This window comes from Pogoniulus pusillus, chromosome 2, assembly GCF_015220805.1.
Source record: "Pogoniulus pusillus isolate bPogPus1 chromosome 2, bPogPus1.pri, whole genome shotgun sequence".
Lineage (NCBI taxonomy): Eukaryota > Metazoa > Chordata > Aves > Piciformes > Lybiidae > Pogoniulus > Pogoniulus pusillus.
In genome coordinates, this window is record NC_087265.1 from 9,409,940 (window position 1) to 9,434,985 (window position 25,046).

The window sequence follows — 25,046 nt, forward strand, 5'->3', positions numbered from 1 at the left end:
TGAAGGATGATACTCCCTGGAGCTGTTCTTTTACCATGAGATAGGTTTTCCTTTTGAACTCAGTGTGTTGCATGAGTAAGTCTTGCATATCTGTGTGCCACTGTGCCAGTCCAATTCTGGAATGGAAATTTCTAGGGAACCAAAAATTCTTAGTTACTACTTTCTGAAAGGAGGTTGAATTTTATCCATTATCTACCTTGGGTTGAAAACAAAACAAAGCAAGAAGATAATTACTTGCCTGTTGTTCTTATGGCCAAGGCCTGGGTTGGTGGGAGTGCTGATGTTGTGACTTACCTCTGGAGGTGGGCCAGCAAGAGAAGTGCCCCAGCTGCAGAATTGCAAGGATAAACCACACAAAATGCAAATTTGGACCGCATTTAAGCACAAAGCAATCATAAATCCAAATCACACAAGAAAAAGGTTTATTGAAAAATAAAGTTCTCCCTAGTTTTTTTCTACAACAGTGAAAACAAAGCATTTTTCTATGCCATTACAGACCTTTTAACTCTTCTAAAAAAAACAACCTAAAAGAGATCCCATCCAATTGAACCCCAATAACTTGACAGCATCTGAGCTGCTGCCTGCTGCTCTCTCTGCATAAACTGATTGAACGCAATATAGTGGAACACAACCATTTAAATAAAACAAAGGATCAACCTTTAAAACCAAATACACAGTACCAGCCTGACCCTGAAGTTCTCATAGACAGATAAAAACTCTGACTGACTCCAAATTATCTACAAAAAGTAGCAAGCACATTTTAACAGATTTCAGTAGGTTGGTGGTGTTTGTTGATTTGTTTTCTTTTTTAATTGCAGTGCTGTGGAGATTAATTGTACTTTGATCCCCTTCACCCATGGAGGGGGACTCCCCCAGGGAATGATTCAGACCAGAAACCAAAAAGCTGCCCCAGATTACTCTCCCAGAGAGTCACAGCCAGCCTAGCAAGCTCAGGGGGATCAGCTTCTCCAGCTCAACTTAGCTTTGTAAATATTCTCTTAGATTTTTTTTTTTCTTTTAGCTCTCTGAGAATCTTCAGGGTAGCTTTTCCTCACAAAATTAGTTGTTTTTCCTTTGATAAAACTGCTTTTTCTTCCTTCTCTGCTGTATTCCTTTGTGAAAACCAAAATCAACCCATGACTTCTTAAAAATGGTTTTCACTGCCACTGTACTGCAACCAACCTGTTAATGAATGCAATGAATTAGTTCTGGGTACAACCCTATTAAGATTAACTGCCTTCAGACAGCAATTTAAGTTGCTATATCGTGTACCTGTCTGATACTTCAAACTGCCTCACAGCTGTTGGAGTCTGAGCTAGCATGTGTTGCATGCACTTGGCCAGTGCTGGGATGGCTTCAGCAAATGCCACAGCGTTATTTGCATGCTCTCTTTAAAGCCAAGGATTTTGCTGGCTCCTGTGTGGAGCCTCTGAGTTTTGCCTATACTGTGTGGCAAGCACGAGTGCAGGAGCACCAACCTGGGGCCAGTACAACAGGGCAGACCACAACTAGAGCTGTTTTCCTGCACAGAGAAGCATCTGTGAGAACAGCAGAGTCCCCAAGGCTTCAGTTCTGCCAGCCCTTATGCAAGGTGGCAAATTCTGATCCCATGCACAGCCCACCTCGGTCCCTCAGTACCTGCACCTCACTTCCCAGCAGAGGAAGTGTGTTACTGAAGGTCTGTAAAGCAGTTTCTGTGTATGGCAGGTGGAGTTACTACTTGCTTAATCACAACTCTGAGGATCTGATTTGACATTTAATAAACAGGTGGCTTAGTGCTGTTGCGAGGGTTGCTGGATTGAAACATACTATGGGCTCTTCAGACGTCTATGGATTGCAACTATAACAGCAAATTAATTTGGCAACTTTGTTGTTTTCCCCTGGAAGAAAGAACATGGAGGATACCTCACACCTGAGGGATTCTGGAGTTCAGGCTCTGGTATTTTTAACACATTCCTACAGTAAACATCTTACAGCTGAAACACAGAGTTTGCTGTTTATACATTCCATTGAAACATCATACTTGGAAATTACAAACTAAGTAAAAAAAAACCAACAATCTGTAGAGTTACATAAAAATATGAAGATGAGATTTAAGTCACTGCCCAGAAAACTCTGTGTTTTGATGTTACATTTACAGCAATATTATTAAAGCATAACTTAAAGAAACTCTGTCCCTGGCCTTTCCAGCCTGAATGAAAGCAGACATCTGTCAGTGCATCATTCTCCTTGTCTTTACAGCAGTCCCTAAAACAACAGGACCAAAGGAGAACTACAAATGAAAAGAGGTTGCAAATCAAAAGTTGAAGGCATGGCAGCTGTAGGGCAAATGCCACAAAGAAGCAGCCACGCCAAAGTGTTAGCACCCCTGGAAAAAGACTTGTGACATTGGAAACTGCTAACTAGTAGTGTCTACAAAAAAACCCCAATCAAGAGTCCACCACTCCAGCTGCAAGCCGTAGGAGCAACAGCTATTTAAGCAAGTTTTCAACTGACACTTAATAAGGTAACACCAACTTAATTAGAGCTGCTCTATGCTGTGCATATGCAAGCAGAAGTAGCTGCTGATACATGTGCAATATAACCTGCAAGTGCCTGCTCTTGAACTGCTAATCCAGTGATATTTATTAAAAAGGGAGAGGTGCTTTTTTAATTTGAAGAAAAACTAATGGAGGAGTTCTGCTATCACTGAAGACAGTGGGAGTCATGAAGTTAATTAGACCTGGGTGAGATTGTATCCAGCCTGATTCATCCCATTTAATTTATTTTACTAATAAAATCTGGCCCTGAAATGCACTATGAGCAAAACACATACCTGAGAAAGCAATCTGGAGTTTATTTGAAGAGTGCTGCAAACTCGTAAATCATCTTGGTAATTCAGACAGGCCACTCGTTTTTGCAAGGGGAGGGCATGTCCTTCTCATCAAGGATGAGCCAAGGACATCGACCAGGACTTTCAAGGCTAGCAGTACAACATCATTAAGTGAGAAGACATCAGCTAACCACCTGATCTGTGGCTGATGCCAACAGAAACTTTCAGCAAGTCTGAATGCAGGTCAAAAAGCAACCTGTAAACAGCCACTACCAAGTAGTTGGGAGCAGAGCTGAGCAGGGAAGGCAGAGAGCCCTGGCTCTGTCTGCAACCCTGTTCTGAGACCTCCATCTGAAACCTGATCAGCAGCTATTTTGCAGAATCCACTTTCTGCAGAAAAGCAGTAGCACTGAAAAGAAAAACATCTGCAATGAGCTGAAAATCCAAGCGCTCCCTGCCCACTGAGAGTCGTAAATTCAGGTATCACAAATGGACTTTGTTCTCCTGCTAGCATCTGGAATCGCCCTGTGCACTTCCATATACTGATGTCTTTATCTGAAAAACCAAGACCTCACAGACTTTAATGTGGATTCTAAACTCTCCTGCTGTTAAAAATCAGACTTGGCTGTTTCAAGAGGTCTTCTGTTAGCACTGTCTCCTTGGGGAATGTAAGGGCTTTAGTTTGCTCTGTGGTCATTAAACAGAAATCTCATCCCAGCAGGAGCTCTCCTGTCACATTACAGCTACTCTGCCTGCAGAAGCAACATTTTGCAAGAATTACTAATGTTACAGCTTATCTTATTAACCTTTACCTTATACTTTTAGAATGCATTTCTCCACTACTTAAAAACATTCAAAATTCCTACTGCTAGGCTGTAGAGTCACTGATTGATATTGTTCCCTGTAATTAGTGTTCCATTATACTTGTTCAGACAGTGTCCATATTCCAAACACTCATCTAAACCCCCAAGAAAAAAAAAAGGCACATAAACATTAAATATTTGTAAGAGAAACAGAACCTGATATAAACAAGCCAACAGCTGCCACTATAAATTACAAAAAGAAACATAGAATCTAAGCAAAAAATGCAAAAAGCAACTCTGTTTATACATGTGCAAATCAACTTGCATATATGAAATAAATGAGGTTTTAATTGGCATTTTTAAACAGTGTGTATTTACCAACTTCACCTTTCAAAGGCAAGCCTTGATGTTAAATTTAATAAATATGTAAATGCTTCTCTCAAGTTCTCTAATCTCATAGGAACAAGATCTTTTAAAAAAAAAAAAAAACCAAAACCAAACAACCAAGCAAACAAAACCAAACCAGGTCACATACAAAAATACAAAATTTTGAAACAAAAGAATGTCTTGATATGAGAGATATGTTTTAAAAGCTTGTCAAGTGGTTTTTATATTGAACTTTTGACATTTCCCCCCTCCCCCATCAGTCGCTGATCAATATATTCAAATGCAAGTCATGCAAATACCAGATTTCTGAGTAAAGGAAGCTGCAAGCTTTACTGTCAGGCTGAGGAGTAGTAGCACAGTCCCATCTCTAGCATCCTGAAGTGCAAGAACTGGATTACACCTTTATTCTTTAATTAGGAAGGGAAACAGTTACGGAATGTGGACCGAAGGCTGCCCTCTCTCCTGAAATGTGGGTATACATTAAACAGTTTGGTAAATCACTCAAGCTTCTAGGTAGCCCCACATGGGTTTGTCTGAGTGCTTGCCTCTGAAAGGATTCACCTGTTGGATCACTGCACAAACAAACACTGACCTGTATAGGCAAGAGCTGCCTCAGGGTTGGTGAGTGAGGTCCACAAAGCTTACACACTTAGGAGTTCTCACCCGACACTTCCTTTTACTGAAATTTAGACTGGATCTCTAATACAAGGACTATTTCTTCTGAAAATAGAGTGGAGAATTGCTAATAGAGGCCTATTTAATCATAGGCCTTGATTTGTTTAAGATTAATGGGTCTTCTCTATAGAGTTCATGGAAAGAGGGTCAGATCCTATGGTTCCGAGGCCAATTCAGATGCTCCATCCCTGGCTGAAATGCCAGCCGTGCTGGTGCTTGCTGTCTCAATTTTGCCAGGATGCAGTAATTCAGTTCAGTAGACTAGAGAGAAACAGTGCTACAGCATCAAAAAACCCCGAGGTTGTAATAGACTCTCCCTGCTGTGGTAACGGCAAACTTAGCACTGAGCAAAGCACTAGACCAGAAAATCTGAGAATAACAAATACCAAACCCCTCCCACCTGAACGGTTCAGAGGCAGTGTGCCATGGGGAGCATACAGTGGGGGAGAAGAAGCAAATACGTATTTACAGCAGAGTCACACTACAGCAAAGACTACCTGGTTTGCATTCTTTAAGTGCACACACATGAATCTCTTTCCAACATCAGTCTGTGAGATCTTTCCTGCCTGCAGAACCTCAGGCTGAAGAGGCGAAGGCAAAGTTCTGCTGTTGCCTTTACTTTCAGCACCAGGTATGAGTGTATTTTAGTACACAGGATAAATTCCAGTTGCACAAATATGCACAGCTACGTGGAGGGATATTTTGTATAAATAGACAAGGAATTGTTGCTCCTGCTCAGACCCATTGCCAATCCTCCTCCCCCAGCTTTTCCAGGGTATTAAAACTGCTGCAAGCTACGTTTGTGCTGACTGAGGCAAATGCTGAGCTGTGGTAACAGTAAGGATTTTCATACTAGTTTGTGCCTGTTTTCATATAAAAAGTTTGCCTCCCATTAGGACTCAGCTGTTCTGTTTCTGGAAAATTACTCTAAAATGCAGCAGATTTTATCATTATCACAACCCACTTACTGGTGATCCTGCTGCTCCACAGCTCCCCGGTGTCCTTTTCGGATATTCAACAATCTCTCAGGATTAAGGTCCTGTGTAGTCCACAGCAATGTTATGGAGTGTTGAGGCAGGAAACAAAATACCTGATAAAGCTAATTCATTGCTTTTAAGTTGAAACTTTAACTGTACATTGTCCTGTTCTTTAGTCTGGAGAATTTATCCATAATGAAACAGCCTTTCCCTCCCTTGGTCTTTGGTAGGTCAACAGACACATCAGTATTCACACATGGGTAATGAATGCCAGGTACAATAGAAATCTGAACCAACCAGATATAGCCTAGAAAGGAGAACTTAAAGCATTGAGGATTTTCATTATTACCTGCTAATGGTTGTTAATCTGTATGAAAAAAAAACAAACTTCATGCTGTTGGGAGGGTTTTTTTCCCCCTAGTATGGTCAGGTCATGTGCAAATTGTAAACCTGCAGACCATGACCACAATTCAAAATACGTTGCAGATTCATGTCTCACTAATCTGAGCCTATCATTTCCTGACTACTGATGGTGCTATCAAGCATGCCACTTTCTGCTGAAAATAACAAAAAATACCTCTTAGAAAAAAAGAAAAGGTGATTTACAAGATTTGCTTGCTGGTCTAAAAAAAAATAAATAAATATATATATATATATATATATATATACATATATATGTGTATAAATTAATTTGAGTTCCAAACTCTTGAATTGTTTTATTCTGAATTTTAAACTGATGTGTCTGCTTAAAAAAAAACACAAACCAAAAGAAGAACCACAATAAAACCCCAAACAACCTTCCACCCAAAAAAAACCCCAAAACAATGGGAAAATGAAAAAAAAAAGAAGGAAAACCCCCACACACCCCCACAAAAGAGAAAAATAATCAAAGAATCCACAAGACTGATCAATGCTTTTCTTAGTAGTTTTTTGTCTCCTCTTACTTTTCTTCTGACAAAATTTCTCTTTAAAACCCTAGCTAGTTATGAAGACATTTTACATTTCTACCATACAATAATTATAGTTAGCTTAATTTAACCTTTCTATGTCATTCAGCAACACTTTTAACTACTGGAAGCCGTAGCAAACCGAGGCTCTAACGATAATATTGCTCCAATGATGCTGAATACTTTTTGCTTCACACAGTATTTCTAGTAGACAGACTACAACAGAAGCATGGGCTAATTCCAAGGATTACTCTCTAAGTGGGACCAATAAACTGTGACAAGTCCATCCCAGAAATGGCAGTATGTTTTTGTAGCTTTTCCACACTGAAGAATGCCACAACCCTAGTCAGTTGTCGAGTCACCAAGATGATGTGTCACACGCTGGCAATTGCCTATTTGCTCATTCCTGATACTCTTTTTCGACTGCTCCGATGCAGCAGCTGTGATGCAGACAATGCCTTGTATACAAAGATTCCCAAAACAAACAAAAAGCAAAAAAAAAAAGCACTGGGCCCAGGTAACCCAGTAACAGGGTACAGAGCCATCTTCTGATTCCAAGTTCTTGTGAAGTAAACCACTTTACAGCCATTCAATCTAAAGCTGTACCCAAACAGTGCACCTAGAATAAAATGTCAGTCCCTCCACTCCTGCACCCCCTCCCTCAAGCACACTTCTTTCCATTTTCTGCTGGAATGAAACTCAGATCCTGACGCTAGCCATGGCGAGGGATGTCTTAACTAGTTAAAAAAAGGGAAAACACTTCACCTAAATAACAAAATTAAAAAAAGGAAGTTTGATGGGTCTGGGAATTTCTACAAACTATTCTGTGCAGTCATCTTCAAATCACTGTAGAACATGAAACTCAAATCTCTTTGCAAACAGGTGAAGGAAATCTGAAGAGTTACACTGCAAATGTTCTTATAGGAAAAAAAGATCAGTTAGCTGCTTGTTATGAATCCCTCCTCTCTTAGTAGGTAATTCTGCCCAGCAATGATAGCTTTGCCTGCAGCGAAAAACCTGGACAAAAGTGCAGGAAGTATAAGTAGCTCCTCTCAAAACTACTTACATTTTGTCCTCAGCTCAAAAGAAGCTCTGCGGCTGCTGCTATAGGCAGTCTTTACAAAGCGCAACCTGCCCCTTAATATAGTCTCTGCAGGGGCAGATTCTTCTGTGGGTTGGGTGGGATCCGGCACAGCTGAACAGTAAGAGGTCACCTTGGAAAACACAGTGCTTCCTTCTTGCATCAAAAGAGGGGACCAGAATATCGTTTGCAGACTCCATGGTGAGACATTCGATACTATGCCTGAAAAGCAAAGCGCATGATCTAAATCACAGGGAAGTTTGCAGGAATTTGGTGTCGTTTTCGGCCTTCCTCACTAAAAATAACAGAAAATTCAGTACACTTAGAATTGCAGATTCTCAGAACACATCTGGTGTCTTTCAATCTGCACAGATTCCCTCTGCAGAGGGCAGTACAGCTCTTCCAACATTACTTTGTTTCCTGAAGATCAGTGAAAGAAGTGAAAAGGATAAAGATGCTTTTGACTGTTCTCCAAAATGCGATATTTAAATACACCATGAATTTCTAGTAAGAGGAACCCAAAGAACCTGAAATCTGGAGATACTCTCCCTGAATTTAGCAGAGATCTGCCTCAGGCTAGGCACACCGTGCCAAGCAGCCCAGGGTAGCCCAAGGTGCAACCACAACTGCAAGGACCAGCTACTGTGTTACAGAAGCTGGTCAAGGCAGGACCTACTGCTCTGAGGAACCAGCTGGCTGGAAAAGTAAAACCAAAAAGGCAAAACTCAAGTTGCCATTTTCTGACCACAAAGCTTAAGCACGAGGGTAGCAATTCCAGCAGAAGCTTGTTTTTCACTTAGGCTGGAAACATTGGGAGCTTTCAGCATTTGACAGACCTTTTTTTTCCTTTTTTCCCCCCAGAATTATAATTTTGTCTAGACAGCTAGAAAAGAAGCCTGACAAAGTTTTTTATATAAGCTGCTTCTAAACTCTGCTGGAAATGACAACTTTGCAAACAAAATACAAAACCAGAAACATTCTACAGTTTAATGTAGCAAAAAGTGGAGATGGAAAACCTAGGACGCAGCCTGGTCTTCAAGCCCAGCTTCAAGTGCTTTGTTTTCCTTCTGAACAGAACACAGACATATTCTCAAAGAGAGAGAGCACCTGAAAGCAACATTCATTTCCTTAATGCATACCTGGTAAGCATTCTAAATGGGTACTAATACCTCTAATGTACAAGAGTTTACAATCCCTTACCTGGGACATCACCAACACAAGTTTTGCAGAGACACTAATTGCTTATTGCCAGTGAATACAGACATTTTAGTACAGATGTTAACTGTCACCAGAAAGGGCTCAATAAATAAAAGGAGCATTTTGTAAGTGCTGCATTTAAAACCATGTGAACTGATACAAATCCCACAATGTCTGCAGAGTTCTATTTACCACCACAAAATGCATTTTTTGTTTCTGACCCAGCTGACTGAGCATGGTTAGGATTAGCAGTAACAGTCACACAAATTCACCAGTTCTCAGGGTTATGGCAAAAGCTGTGGAGTAGTGCAGCAGGGCTGCAAAGGGGCCATCCAAACACAATCACAGTCCTGGCAGCTGCAATCCCTGCAGCACAACCACCTCTGCTCAGTGCAAGCAGCTGGACATCAAATGGCTCTGTATGGGGCCCACACATGGAAGATGGGAGGTGAGAAAGAAGAGATGCATGTTTTTGGTGCTGCAAAAACATATGCTGTGTGAAACGGTGCTCCTGGCACAGCAGCAACTTCTATCATCCACTGTTTCAAAGGACTGACAGCTAACCTCACAGCTGGCTCCAGCCCAGCAGACTGCTGCTCTTCCTTATAGAATTCGTACACTAAACTTCAGGTGTGGCAAAAAGCAGTGCAACAGAGACCAAACGATATATTTTGTGCTTTTGAGTACTTACCTAAGCAGAGCTTTGTCCTTGTTAAGATGCTGGAAGAAGGAAGGCTCACAGATGAGCTGACTTTCCTGACAAACTTGTTTACAGGATTTTCCAGGTTCAGCAATTTTGACTTGAAGGGCACTTAATGGGGGCCACATCACCTGCCCGTGACAGAAATCCTGCAGTGACAGATCACATTTTATTACTATGCATCCAGTCCCTTCACAGCAATTTCTCCCATTAGCAAAACAATTGGTTATTATCACCCAAACATTAATTTTGCAGTTCATTTTGGTTATCTTCAGAATCAGTAATTAAAGCACATTTTAAAGGAGTAGTTTTCTTCTAACATGAGGGAATTATCCCCTTGACATGTGCTTGAAATGTAGTATCATTCTTCCCATCTTCCCAAAGTATTTTCTTCCCTGTCTATACTTTTTTTAGTTTATCATAAGCAACTCTACCTTGTATCTACTTCTGCACCCAAACTATTCTGGCTTTCTCAGAGTGACTCCTGTGTCATTATCTCTGTGCTAGCAGAACTATTTTCCTAACAGCACAAATATCAGGAAGAAATTCTGGTAGGAGTAGAATTCCAGAAGCTAGTTACCCTGCAGGTGAGAAATGTCTCAAGTGACCCATGTGGAAAGGATCAGGGGACCTGCAGTGACAGCTAACTCAAGAAAGACTGAGGATTTCTACAAAGCAACCAGGATTCAAAGAGTTTGTTTGACTTTTCTGGTTGAACTGCTAGCAAAAGTGCTCTCCCAACTCTGAAAAACCCTGACTATAAATAATGCATGCAGTCAAGTGTCACCACAGTGGAAGGAGGGAAGAAAGAACCAGTACCTCAACACACTTGCCAGTGAAAACTGTTCAAAGATGAGTTCTTATGGTCTTGACATTTAAAATGAGGAAAAGCAAAGGGGAAATGCTAATTGCTGGTTTTATTAAACATGCCACGATACTCGGCCATTATTTTAACATTTGGCAGCTCTCATCAAAAGGTAATCCACAAATCTGGGCCCAGTCCATCATGGTTTGCTTTCTCCTGGCAAAATTAATATTTGTATGAACAGGTCCCACACTGTGACCCAGGGTTAGAAAGGCTGAACTACTTAAGTATTAATGAAGCTAAGACTCCACACCATTTACCAGCTCTCAGTATCAGTTTGGTGGTTTTTTCCCCCTCTGTCTAGATTTCTTTAGCAGGAAGGAGTTTTCATAGTCCCAAATCTAACCATAGATTTAATATTATACAGTCATGAATCACAGAATATCCTGAGTGGGAATGGACCTACAAAGATCATAGAGTTCAACTCCTGACTTCACAAAGGGAAACCTAAAAGCTAAGCCACGTGTCCAAAAGCATTGTTCAAATGCTTCCTGAACACTGACAAGCTCGACGTAAAGACCACTTCCCTGGAGATCCTGTTCCACAGTGCTTAGCCACCCTCTCAGTGAACAAATCTGTCCCAGTATCTGCAGCCATTTCCTCATGCCATATTTGAAAGAAACCCCAACAAACTAATTTTAGAGCACATTTATGGCAGAATCATTTTAACAGCAATCTAAAATTCAGCTTAAGGATAGATGGTTGGAGGCCCTTTTTAAGGAGGTTGTTTCGAAAAGGTAATTTTGCCATTTGGACTTAAGCATTCTGTTTATTCTGTCCTTTTATAAATCAATATTGAAAATACTAGATGCAGGAAGAGGACAACCCAATACTGTAATATAGACTACAGAGTACTGTAGTACCTGCAATATAATAGATTTGATTTGCAGCTAGTGCAGGCAGAAGCCAAAGGTCTTCAGCGTGACTCACTTGTGAAGCTTCGCTGTTTGCTGGGGGCTTCAGCTTTGAACATCTCTTAGTTGAAAACTCTCCCAAAAACTGGACACAGCCTCCCATTTCCAGCCCATGGCTTGGTAGAGAGCTCCTTCAGCTTTATGCCACCTTGAAACATGTCTCAGTACATCTCCTTCACAGATACCAGCATACAGGCCTGTGTTTCAGTTTGCTCTCGCTAGATTTCCTGCTAACCATGAAAAGCAACCTAAATTTGGTGTCTTCACCCTACTCTGCCTTCCCTCACAACCCTGTATGCATGAGAGTAAAATAAAGATGTTATGTAAAACAGAAGGTTAAGCTTCACCAAAGGCTGCATTTATCTTTGTTTTACATTAACCACAATTTGAAGGTGAGACAGGCTTAGCCCTGCTATCAAAGGTGTTCCACTCCCTCTGGCTTTTCTTGCTCTTGGGTGACTGTCCTCACACTGCTCCCCTTTGCCAAGCTCTGGTGCTCAGCTGACCCTCTGCTGAGCCAAGTCAGTTTGTTAACACAGTAGAGCCCTGCCAAAAACATTTTCTGCTGGGTTCCCAAGTGCTGTGCTTGACCACATCTTTCAAAGTCGGCATGCCTGCTCCATCAGCCCAGCCTGCCTCATCCAAAAGCTCCCAAGTTTCCAACAGGGAATCTCACAGCTGCTTCAGCTGCAGTTGCCTGGCTGCTCTTTTGATGGCAGTGCCAATTCAAGCAGTTCCACCCTTTGGTTCCCACCCTACATGGCACTTTGCAGAGCTGACACAACTGCCTGTGAAGCCACAGAGCCAACGGGATCAAGGGATGGATTCAGCAGACAGCACAGATGCACCTAACTGCCCCGCTGGGCTGTTGGCACTGGCAGAATGGAGCAGCCTGCAGTGAAAGCTGTTTTAATCCAGCTGAAGTACAAAACCACAGCTCACAGTAGTTGCCTTCAGATGCTGAAGACCTTCAGCCCAGCTGTTGGATCTGAAGATTTAGGGCATTCACAAAAGCCTTCTTGTGAACACTGCCCTCCCTTCCTGATCCTGAGATGATGCCCCAAAAGGGCAACTGCAATCAAATCATTCAAATCCCACCACTTCACTGTCCCATAGAGTGACTTATACCTAAGTGTATCTAGCTCTATTCTCTTCATATTCAAATCACTTCTGGAGGCCACACTCTTGTAAGTAATGCACCCCACAACCTCTGAACCAGATAAACTCCATGCATCATATTTCAGAGGCTTCCTCTGATGCCTGCATCCCACCACAAACTCTTCAAAATAAGGTTTCAACTTCTATTTTTGCTTCATCTGACACACTAATCAGGCCCATTAGCACATGCAGCTAATAATGATGCTTGAGCATCCTGGGGGCTGTGAAGCAGTAGCAACATTTGAGAATTGATCAAAGCAATGAACAAAATGACAATGCTGCATTCATTTCTGAGAAACACGCAGTACAGGCCAGGGCTCTCCAGAAGGGAGAGACAGGTTTGCCCCACTGATGCTATTGTCTCTTTTTATCACTTAACTGAGCTCCATTTCCTCCTGTATTGACAAAACCTCTCAATTACAGCTAACTCAGAAGAATCAAAAGAAGCAGAGATACTTTTACTGGGCCCAGCATTAATACAGCAGTAAAAAGCATGAAGTGTTCATTGGCAGGATCTGGAAATAGCTGCATTAGGTTAACAACACTTGTGAGCTGAAGCTGTGTTATTCTGGTTTTCTGCCTGTAATATTGTCCTCTTTCAGCAATACAGGGACAGGAGCACGTGTGGTGCTGCTGAAAGAAATCCTGGATGTTAACTGGCATATCAGAGATACAGGTTTTTCCTATCTCTCTTCTGCAGCAGCCAGAACAAAAGACAGAGCCGGCTGCTGCAACAGATCTGGCCTTGGGCAGAAGTCCAAGCAAACACTGTTTCTAGAAATCAGTGTCCCACAGAAATCTCTGCAGTTTATTACTCCCAACTCAATATCTTGTGCTGCTCTCAGCTGGCAATAATGCAGAGGAACAAAAGTCCTTTAAGTAACTGGTTTCCAAACCATTTAAACCTTCATCAACTGAAACTAAATACTTGAACCATTCTGCCCAGCTGCTTTAAGCTAAATGCAATTGGACCACAGAAGTACCTCTGTATTTACATGATACTTCATAATTCAAAGATTCTTTCTGAGTACATAATTAAAGAAGTCACACAGACACTGAAAAGTTACTTTGCATTTCTGCTTTGATAAAACATCACAAGGAGGAAGGTTCTTTGTAAGTCAATCAATCCATCGATCAGTCAGTCAAATAATCAATAAATTAACCTCTCCCCTAATTTTACAAGCTCTTACAGCTCCTGAAATTCAGCCACATATGGTAAATCAGACACTCAGAGATGAAACAGAAGCAGAACTAACATTCTGGTAGCCAGTGCTGTGTCTTAATTTCTAGTTGGTCTCTTTACATATGAAAAATCCCACTGGTGCCAGATCTGGAAGAAGCCTCCCAGGTCCCACATGGCCAAATCCACAGAAGTCTATCTCCCACTTCACACGGAACCCCCAAGGGAATTTCATCTTGGCAAGCACCTGCCCAGACAAGGACTGCACAGCTACCGTTTCTGCTTGAACAGCAACAGCACTGAGAAGTTTTGAAATGGAGAGGGTCATCCCTTTGCAAGGTAAAGTACAAGACTCATCCACAGTAGAAGTTCATACCTGTCTTTCAATAAATGCATTCATCCTCTGCAGCATTCCCTCACAGGTAAATTCATAGGGCAAATAAGGGTCAATCTGTGAAAACAGAGTGTGTTATGCTTAGAGGGATTAGCATTTTTTTTAATGAGCTTTGTGGTATGCTGCATGGTAGAAGCTTGCATTCCAAATACAGCTTAAGCAGCAACAATAAAGGCAAATAAGCTCATTAACAAATCACAGTTTCACAAAACCATCAGGAGTTTAAGGTGAATTTTGCCCCTTTGTTGAAACAATAAAAGCTGCTCAGTGATTTTCTTTTAAGGGAACTCTGAGTGTATTGCAAAATAACAGATATAAAGGTAGCCTAAGACCCAATGGAATTTCAGAGCTCCTACTTAACTAAGCTGCAGCTCTGGAGTTGAAGTCAAAACCCCAACATTATGACAAAAAAAATACTTCACACTATATTTTTCCCCCTCAATGTGCCCTCATTACAATTTCAAGCTGCCACCACTGAAGGGCTCATGCACTTGCAAAGTCAAGGCTACAGAATCAGTCACAAGAGCATGGATTTGGGCAGCCTGTGATGCTGTAACAATCGTCAAGGAGATGTCATCACAGAACGCACAGAAAATCAAGATTGCTGCATGACTTACATAGGAGATTTTTATTTCTATACAGATTCATTCATGCTCATTTTTCAGGTAACAACCTGATGTACTCCATAGTAGCCCAGTATATAGCTGTGTCAGCTGCCACAGACACTATAATAACAATTTTCCTCCCAATATCCTACTGAAGAGCAGCACCCTGCATTAAGCAGAACTTCAGGAATCACTCTACCTGCAGTACACAACACACTCCCTCAAGTGCTGATGATGAGTTGAGGATACATGTCTCACCTTTTGATTCAAAATTGATTTCACAGCCTTCTCAACTTCAGAGAGATCGTTGATGTCTACTGTCCAGACGTGAGGCTTCCCAATGTAAACCTCAGCATAGGGATGCTGAGATGTCAGCTGGAAGGAAGAAATTATATTGGTTAAATTTATGTGCCAAGACACCCTTCTTTCTCACTCTCTTCATCAGACATTTTGCATGAAATGCACCAGAACAATGCAAGAATTCAGCTAGACTCTAACAGCATCACTCCTTCAGAGTTATGTTTCAGATTTTCCATGTTTAAGTTTAGAGAGTGAATTTGACAGGAAAACTGAGAACCAGGTAATAATGCAGTCCATAAGTAACAGTTATGCACCTCTCATTTGTGTCTTTGATCCTTATGATGATCCATATTACCCAAGACTTAATGCTAACTGAAATGACTTTTATAGTGCAACCCTGTTTCCCTACAGCTCACATGGAGCAGCTGTCCAACCTATCCTGGGTCCTCCCTGTTCTGTTACCAGTCCTGGTTAGACCTGCATGACTGGCTTCAAGAGAGGTCATCCTTGCCCTGTCTCACCTTCAAACTATGTTCTCACTCTGTCTCTCCTCCAAATTTCAAACACTTCCAACCCTCTCTGAGCAGTAGTGAATAATCATTTCTATCACTTAGGTCAAATTCTGACCTACTGCTGATAGTAGAAGAGTCACGTCCCTCAGTAAGGGCATTAACTGGTGTTGTGTTCACCACTTTGTGACAAAACAAGCTCAGTAAATATTCAAGTAGATAGCTAAGAAAATCTGTATCAGAGATTGCTTTCAGAACTAGCAGGATGGCACTAAAAATAGTTTTTGTGACAGTTTGCAGTGGACTGGTAAGAACATGCAAATGAACACACTGAAGGGAAGAAAAAGCTTCAGAAGGGAGGAAAGTACTTCACAGTGGCCTGAGAAGACAACTGCTTTAAAAATAAATAAATAAAAAAAATTTCACAGACAATTTTTATATAGCTTCCTTTTTATGCTTGATACTGAGCAAAAAAAAAAAAATAGTGCAAAAATAAGTAGGAAAGACTGACTGCTGGAAAGAACCTTCTGCACTGGGCATAACTGTACTTGCTCCCTTCCTCAAGTGAATTCTAGAAAGTACTGTAATAAATGTTTGCCTACTGCATTTTGCTTGTGGACAAGAGAAGCCAGTCTTATAGTTACACATGGGAGCAACTAGCACAAATCTGTGCTCCAAGACCAATATTCCAGAGGACTCTGTGCAGGGGACCTTTGGCATCAGGGCAAGGGGGTGGGTGAGAGCTAATGGACTGGCTGGTAGATGGCAGCTGCTGGGGCAGTAGCTCAGGACATCTCTGCACATGGACAGCTTCTGTAGCTGCCTACATTAACTTGCAGCCCACTGCTCCCATCATCACTTAAGTCCCTCCAAACAGCCCAATGCTTCTCAAAGACTAACCTAGTCTAACCCTTTTTCAGTAGTATTTCTACTGCCACTAAACCTCCATGTACTTAAACATTTGGTTACCAAGACTGAGCTCCCAGGGCACTTATGTCTGGACTCCAGATAGCAGAAGCTACATTCCTATTGCTTTCAGTAGCAATAAAATCCCTACCACTGCACCTTTAGAAGTCTGAACATAAACCAGTGTTTTGCATTCCACTTTGTAGACCACTCTTACGCTACCTTCTCAGACAGACAGCAACATTAAAACCAGATTTGCTCTTCTCATACTAGTAGCTGTTTTAGGAGTAACCAGCAACATTTTTTTTGCACAAGTTATTCTTCATCTGTATTTTCAAAATACATATTAAACCTATTTCCTAATACTGAAGTGCTTTAATTAGTTGAAGCTTAACGTTTCAGATATGCAGGAGACACTCCCTCTGTCTGTAATTAAAACCCATACAAGTTCTTAAAAATAGATTTGTAATTAATTTCTAGTTTCAGTTTTGTTTCCTTCCTAAAAGCAGAAAATGAAAGAAACCACACCCATCAAGTACACATTACAACTAGATTTAGTATACAATGTTTTGTCCTTTAGAGGAGGTGGGGGGGGGCTGGCAAGGAAGCAGAATGGAGAGGAAATGTTGGTACAAATGCTGGCACAAAACAAGCTGCTTGAAGCTGATTATTTCTTTTCTTTTCCTGGCTCCTTCCCCCATCAGAATCACGTTCCAGGACAAAACAACTGCTGGTCTAAAATGGAATTTAGCATTTCCAGCTTTTGCACAGTCTTCACCACAGGAACCCACCTTGAGGGTTGAGGAGAACAGTTAACTCCCCACCCCCAGTAAATTCTACCTAGAACAAGACAGAAATAGTGCCTTGCAATGGTTACTTTACAAAAGTACCAAACAAACTTTTATCTTCAGCCTAGTCTATGGGTAACCAGTTTATCCAATTTGCAGAACTACACAAGTGTTTGTTTTTTTCCCTTTCTTCCCTGCCCCCTCCTTTAACACCCGAAAAAACTAAGAGAAGGATTTAAGGACTTCATTGATCCCAGTGAACCAGCACAGGGATTACTGGCAATTGGCTCTGCATGCAGTCATGAAAACCAGTTAGAGAAAAGGGTACTTCAGTATAGGTCAGCAGGGCATGTGAACACAGCAATATTTGTGATGAATGTTCACTGTATCATTTCGTACTAAAGCAGTCAATAGGGACTATTTTTCTGTGCAGGTCAGGTGCACAGCATTTCTGTTAGAGCTGATGCATGCCAGTGGGATTTAGCACAGCATTCCAAGCACTAGAATTCCTATTAAAGAGTTAAGTGGGTCCAGATTATTTATTGAGCCTGACCAGTTATAGTGTCTGGGCACAGAATTACTGGAAACTAGACAAACAGCTGAGTGACCCACAGATGAAAAGCCCTGGAAGGTGCCAAGCCCAAGGAGAAAAGTAGCCTTTTTGTTTTGTAAATTGCTATCTCCTTCGTTATCAACGCAAGCTGTCAGAAGGGACGAGTGTGAACTTTTGTCCTGCAGAAGCTGAATGTATAAGGACCTGAAAAGCAATTACAGTCCTGGATCATAAAATCATAAAGAATTTATGTTCCCAGTTCAAAATGGAAAATCATCTATTTCTTATCAACTGCCTGGCACTGTTCAGTATGTAATTTATATAGCTCGTGAGTAACTTGAATTGGGAAATCCAGTTGTGCAAAGTTCTCAGTATCCAAGTGTTACTTTCCTTTCAGATACCAGTGTAAAGAAAGTAAGTTTATACACCTCTGAACTCGCCCAGATCACAGGCAAAAGTGCTGATGTCAGAAATGGCTACGTGGCTGTTAAATGCCTGCAACAGGCATAGGCTGAATTCCACCTACACCGAAGCAGAAAAACATTCCCCAGCCAGTGCCAGTCTGAGGGGCCAGTTTACTCAGCCTCCCTTTTCCTCTGACCAGGAGTCTCAATGTACTGGCTGTTTTGAAAGCTTGAGGTTTACTTTTCCTGTTCACTGAAAGTCAGTTCTCTGAAAGCCTTCAGTGTTTACCACAGACACGGTGGGCTTTGACCATTAATACCTTAGCTCAACAGTACCTTGAGCAGGTCTCTTCTGGAGAAAAAAAACAAAACCAAACCATCCCCAAACACATAACAGCCCACAGATGGCATTTTAATAACTTACTTACACACCTATTTACTTCCTGGCCAGTACACAGTAAGGGCTGTTGCTTCCACAAAATAACACTGCCTTCAAATGACACATCATTTATCAGAGACATCAGAACTCTTCCTGGGCAGAATATCAGCTTTTCAAGAGAAATCTCAGCTTGTGATCACATATCAGTGAGAATTAGGCAAATCTAGAGGTAAATCTTAATACTATGTTAATGAAACGTTTTGATTATCCTATAAAATTATGGGCTGATAATACCACCAAAATGGCTAAAGAAAATGATAGCTGCATCCCTTTTGCAATGAACTATGAGCATTTTTCCTGTATTGTTTCACTAAAAAAAAATTGCACAATCACTTTCAATGAAGAAATCAGCAAGACTGACAAAGCTTACCTCTCGGAGTGTAGGCTTGCCTTTGAAAAATTCTGTGTTTTTGCTACTTTTTGGTGGGTTGAATCTTAAATTAAGAAAAGCACATCCATTAGCAATAGCCTCTAAAGGAGCTGGTCCTTCATATGGAAATCCGAGACCAACGAACAGCTGAAAAAAAGAAAACAAAGGCTGCCTGAAGCTTTGCTCCTTACAAAACCTGAATGCTAAGAGCTAACTGAAAATAAACAATGATGCATTCTAAATGTACCAGCCTAAAAAAATGTATTGTTAAGAAGAAAATGGGAGAAATTCAGCAGCTCGCCCCCTCCTCCCCAGGCAGTAACAGAATGTCCTGCAACAGACATTTGACAATAATCTTCTGTAACGAGCTGAGGTGGTTTTTTGTGGAGCTGAACAACAACAGACCCTTTCAATCTTTTTTTTTTCCCCTGAGAAATAATATTTAAAAAAGAGTAATTTGGTGTTTTGACTGGTGTTGAAATGAAACTGCTGAGGCTCTCCTGCAGGTACAGGTTTTACCGCAGCAACCTCAAACAGCTACACTAGTGTTCTCTCCCCTCTCCCCATCCTGTTTTGCCAGTAGGAACGGGCTCCTGCCCGGCTGATTAAGACTACCAATTAAAACAGTAGATGGCAGCAAACGGCAGCTGAAGACGCTGTACCTATAGGCAGACAAAGCTTCCATGGGATTGAGAGTCCAATGCCTCCAAGGTAAAGCGAAGGAGGAAAAAAGCATCCCAAAGCTATTCTTGCATCAGCCCAGCTTCCAGGTGCTCTACAAAAGGCAGAGCTTTTCGCCAAGGTCAAGAAATACAATTTTTTTTCCAGAGTTGTCTGACTTTTCTTTGGACCTTGACCCCTTTCCTGGCCCAATATAATTAAAACCCTGAATTAAAGACAAGATTCTTCCATCTGTATCTGAATGTGTGTGAGGAAGGGGAGAATTACAAGCTCTGGCTGGTAGCAGCAATTTCTCAGCACTGCTGTATGATCTAACATATCTATCTATATCTAGGCATCTCTCTCTACATACATGCATATATATAGCTAGTATCACTTTTTTTCCAAGAAAATAAAGAGCAATCTTCCTAACTACTAGAATCAGTTATTCAGGATGTACATATTCAAAGAGGGCAAATTATACTATTCTGTTTTAAATGTGCTGCAACATGGAAGTGAATCCTTTGAATAAAAGATTTAAAACTGAAGGCTCTTTCTAGGAGCTGATCTTAACATTGATGCATAAACCTGTAGTTGGTATTGTCATGCACAGGCACTGCAGCATCTATCCTCTCCGACCCATGACACCGACAGGATAAAATCTGAGTTGGCTCATTTTAAACAGCAAGTTAACACTCCCCAGCATAGCTGAGGACATGCAATTTTCACTGCATGAAGCTGAATAGTGATGTTACAAGTTTTCAATTTTCAGGTTAAAAAAGCCACCTACTTGCAGAAAGTTTCTCAGCTATCTTGCAGATTTAAATCTTAAAGGACACTCTCCAGGGCTCACACACACAAAAAAAAAAATCTGGAAGGCTGTTTTCCACTAAAGCTAGATTATCTAAATGTGGACATTATATATGGCATAAGATACATATATCTTTGCATCAGAAAAAAGCACACAGATTTATAGAATAGTTTGGGTTGGAAAGGACTTAAAGATCATCTAATTCAATTGGCAGGGACACCTTCCACTACAACAGACTGCTCAAGACCTCATTCAACCTGGCTCTGAACACCTCCAAGGTGGGGGCATCCATGGCCTCCCTGGGCAACCTGTTCCAGTGCCTCACCATCCTCACTGTAAAGAATTTCTTTCTAATCTCCAGCCTAAATTTACCCTCCTCTCCTCAAGTTCAGTCCATTCCCTCTCATCCTATCACTACAAGTCCCCTCATAGCTTTTTTGTAGGCTTCTTTCAGGTACTGAAAGGCTGCTATAAGGTCTCCCTGGAGCTTTTCCTCCAGGCTGAACAGCTCCAGCTCTTGCAGCCTGTCCCCATAGGGGAGGCGCTCCAGCCCTCTGATCATCTTCATTGCCCTAACACTAAATTTCATCTCACAAAAGGGATAAAGACAGGTAATCTCTTGAAAATAATCAATTACAGAACTGAAACCATTTAATGTAATCTGCACACATAATGTTATTTACTTAAACTACTCCTTAGTTCAGGCAGAAAACCAGCTGAGAACCAGCAATTAAAACCATCTGAAGTATCAATTCTCCTATGATCCCGTGTTTGTCTGTTATGGAGAGGATGCTGGTTTCTTTGCTTCATTTTTCACTTTTTTAATAAACTGCTGCTGTGCACTGCTGAACAGTTCTGTGTCTGGTCCGTTTATTTGGGAGGAAGCTCCACAGGGAAAGAAACATGGTTTTATGTTTTGACAGCACAGAGCACACTGTCAACACTTAATCTATAATAAATAGCTTACCACCTGTTTCACATCCATTTTCCAACCTTACCTCCAAGCAGCACCATGTCTTTGAAGGAAGAAAGAAAAATGTGTCTGACTGCTAGAACGGTGCCTGTGTGTGTGCTGCCTGTTGGCCTGAGGTTGCAGCCTGGCTCAGAGCTGCCCACAAGCTCCCCCTGCTCTTTCTTTCAACCCTCCAAAATCACATCTCAATCAGGTCAGCTGAAATTCCCAAACTGAGTCTAGACTCTGGTCTTGAAAATTGCCCTTTATAAACAGTTCTTGGTTAGGAAGCTAATATTCTGTATGGTATAAAGTGCAAAACTCAGGAATATCTTAATTGTCTCATGAACATCACATTCATTACAATTAAAAAGTCAAGCATTAGAGAATAAAGGTCATTTCTGTAACTCATTTTTATGATGCTCTAATTTGCTAATCCTTTGAATTACATGCAGCTTGTCATTTCCAGAAAGGCCAAAATGGTATGTCAAGGTACTTCTTAAAAGTATGCAACAAACACAGCAAGTCACTAATTGAAAAAGAAGTTAAAAAAGGAGAAAAAAGCAGAAGAATCAAGCAATAGTTTTCAGGCACCACTGAAGCAGGCATCCATCCCCAGCACAGCTGAGGCTGTGTGGAAGATGAGGCTTTGTCCAAAAAAATGACAAAGATTTGGTGCAGACTGTTTCCACTATTGAGTGACAGCAATGTAAGTTCTTGCTTCCACCACATCAAGTGCTGACAATGGCTTTTTGGGCTGCTTTCTTACTGGACGCTGTCTGTTAACACAGCTAAATACAGAGAACCCCTTCACTCTATGGCTGAAATTCTATAATGCAAAACACCACATCTGTACTCTGTCCAGTTCTGGGCTCCTCAATTTAAGAGAGATGCTGAGGTACTGGAAAGTGTCCACAGAAGGGTGACAAAGCTGGTGAGAGGCCTGGAACACAGCCCTGTGAGGAGAGGCTGAGGGAGCTGGGGGTGGGCAACCTGGAGAAGAGGAGGCTCAGGGGGGACCTCATTGCTGTCTACAACTACCTGAAGGGAGGCTGTAGCCAGGTGGGGGTTGGTCTCTTCTCCCAGACAACCAGCAACAGAACAAGGGGACACAGTCTCAAGTTGTGCCGGAGCAAGTCTAGGCTGGATGTTAGGAGGAAGTTCTTCCCAGAGAGAGTGATTGGCATTGGAATGGGCTGCCCAGGGGAGTGGTGGAGTCACTGTCCCTGGAGGTGTTCAAGAAAAGCCTGGCTGAGGCACTTAGTGCCATGGTCTAGTTGACTGGCTAGGGCTGGGTGCTAGGTTAGAGTGGATAATCTTGGAGGTCTCTTCCAACCTGGTTGATTCTATGATGCTCTGATCTGACAAGGCCAGTAACATCTGTAGTTCATAAACAGCTCTGGTCTGGCTGTGCTAGTTGCAGCAGAACTGCTATGCAGAGTAGATTTTTCTTATACTTTACTGTTTGATTAGTGCTTGAAAACATTTTAATGGTCTGTGTGTCAGCATTTTTCTCACCTTTCAAATGTTTTTGAAAGGCAGAACCACTATTTTTCACAGAGTGCTTTAAGTGGGCACAGTAGGCATTAGCTTACAGAGCCCCATATAACAAGGTGATTGCCAGGAGAAACTTACAATACAGAAGTATATCTAAAGGATAGAACTGCAAATAAATACAGATGTAAAATGTCACAGTAATAGCAGTGTGTTGTTTGCTTTCCTAAACCATTTCCTTGTTTGCAAGGTCTGCTACCCTGGTGTGTCTCACATGAATCAAGCCAGGGGATTCTGATATGCAATCTCACTTGGTCTACTTGAATAAAGCAGGTGTTAAAACTCTTAAGCAGCAACACTTCAGTTTTCATAAGAAAGGCTCCTCAGGAACCTTTTCTGCATTTGCAGTGAACTGAACCCCCGGTTTGGAATTTCAAGCTCTTCTGTTGGCTACCAAGCATCAGACCAGACAAGACATCATTCTTTTCTGATTATAATGCAAGCATTCCTTTCATGGTGTAGTAGCTAAGTGGAGACTTCTCTGACATGAAAAGTCACAACTGCTCCCACGAAGAAAAACACTGTGGCTTGGTTTTATTTTCTGGAAACCACTGACTTTCAGAGGATGCTAAGAAATTTATTTGTGGAGTTTATGGCACCAGATTGGACTATCATTAAAACGAGTACTTGAACAAACAAGCTTCCTAAATTATAGCCAGAAGTATAAAATAAGGACCGAATGTTTTACTTCACTGACTGCAATTTCGACTAGCTGGATATCTAAGAGAAATATTTCATATTCCAGAGACTAAGTGCTCTAGTGCCATAAACTGGACCTGTTTTTCTCCTCCTCTCCCCTTTCTGACATTACTGTGCTTTATATAATTTATTCTGTCAGGTTGACACTTTAGCATGCTTCCTCACTAAACTTAAACATTCTCTTCCAAACTACAGAAAGAGAATTGTAGCAAAGGTTAACTATCCTGATATATTTTTCTCATGAATATAAAATGCTTTCTGGAAAAGTCAATCCTAATTGCCAGTTAAATGTCTTTTCAGCTGATTTTGTGAAGCGTGTGGAAGTAAATAATTTATTACTTCATAAAAGGTAGTAAGAAAAAAAAGAAGTTGCTTTCCTCTTTCTGCTTATACGACATTGCAATGGGATTTTCCCCCAGCTGTCTAAAGAGGGTGTGGCTCCTATTTAAAAATCACCATTCAGAAACTGTGAAAGAATTTAGATTTCCTCAAAAATTCGCAGTGACTCAAAGTAAAAAGTTGCATCTCAAACTTTCTTGAAAGCAGAAGTGTTTCTCAAGAATTGAGTGCTGGTTCTTTCATGAGAATCTGGTCCAACTTCTCCAGCTGCCTACTTGGCGAGAAGCCAGAGAAGTTGGCAGGAAGGCTGCCAGCTTGCCTATCCTATTTGCCTCTGATGTGATGAATAGCTTTACATCTTCTCATTAGGAACTGTTGACATGTCTCGTTTTTGTCATGCACTACACAGCTGAACTAGCCATGATGAATCTCAAATAGCCTCCTCCTGCTTGGAAAACACACTTACTCTGAATCGTGTTGCTTTATAATACACATCAGAATGAAATGGCAGCTGCATGCTTTTCAGAATAACTGTGTCCTATACCAACTACTGCAGAGAGACCAAATACATTTTGGGAATGCAAAGCTTGATTGAGAATCATGCCTGAGCTGTCGACTACTGGTATTTCCCTGTCTAAGGGCAAAATTACACAGTGCAACATAAACTGACAGTTCTGAACACACTAAAGTTCTTGAATTATTATTTAGCTCTGGTTCTAAAAAGCAGATCATTTGTCATCTAACCTAACAAAAACTTGCAGTGCAATGTTGAAATCACAAGCAGTGAAAAACAATTATAGTCCTCAGGCCTCGACACATATGTTTAGAGAAAGTCTGAAAGTTTCTGGATGCTTAAAACCAAAGTTTGTTGTTTAGAGGCAGCAAGCAGCAGGCCTAGATGGTTCAAGTGAGCATTGTACCCACAGATGTTACCATTCTGGAGCTACAGCTCTGACTATTCACCTACTTTCAGAACAACGATTATCTAGTGACAAAACCCCATAACTAAATTCATTATGGGGCTCTGGTCACGTTGCCTAGCAATTAAAGTGATTAAGACTAAAAAC

General features: G+C 41.3%; 1 protein-coding gene across 5 annotated transcripts in view; it reads right to left on the reverse strand.

Annotated features, from left to right (window-relative positions):
• Positions 1 to 399: 399 nt before the first annotated feature.
• The window catches only part of MGAT5 (alpha-1,6-mannosylglycoprotein 6-beta-N-acetylglucosaminyltransferase), a 141,726-nt gene continuing 117,079 nt past the window's right edge, over positions 400 to 25,046 (reverse strand). For 4 of the 5 annotated variants that reach the window (XM_064156033.1, XM_064156036.1, XM_064156040.1 and 1 more), the window contains 5 exons: positions 18,965 to 19,111; positions 14,954 to 15,070; positions 14,073 to 14,147; positions 9,571 to 9,728; positions 6,566 to 7,904 (listed from right to left, as the gene is read on the reverse strand). In XM_064156033.1, the coding sequence (XP_064012103.1) occupies positions 7,706 to 7,904; positions 9,571 to 9,728; positions 14,073 to 14,147; positions 14,954 to 15,070; positions 18,965 to 19,111 (696 nt within the window). In that variant the 3' untranslated portion in view covers positions 6,566 to 7,705. Of the gene's footprint in view, positions 5,717 to 6,565; positions 7,905 to 9,570; positions 9,729 to 14,072; positions 14,148 to 14,953; positions 15,071 to 18,964; positions 19,112 to 25,046 lie in introns of those variants that run through there. The other variant, XM_064156052.1, reaches the window with a different exon arrangement.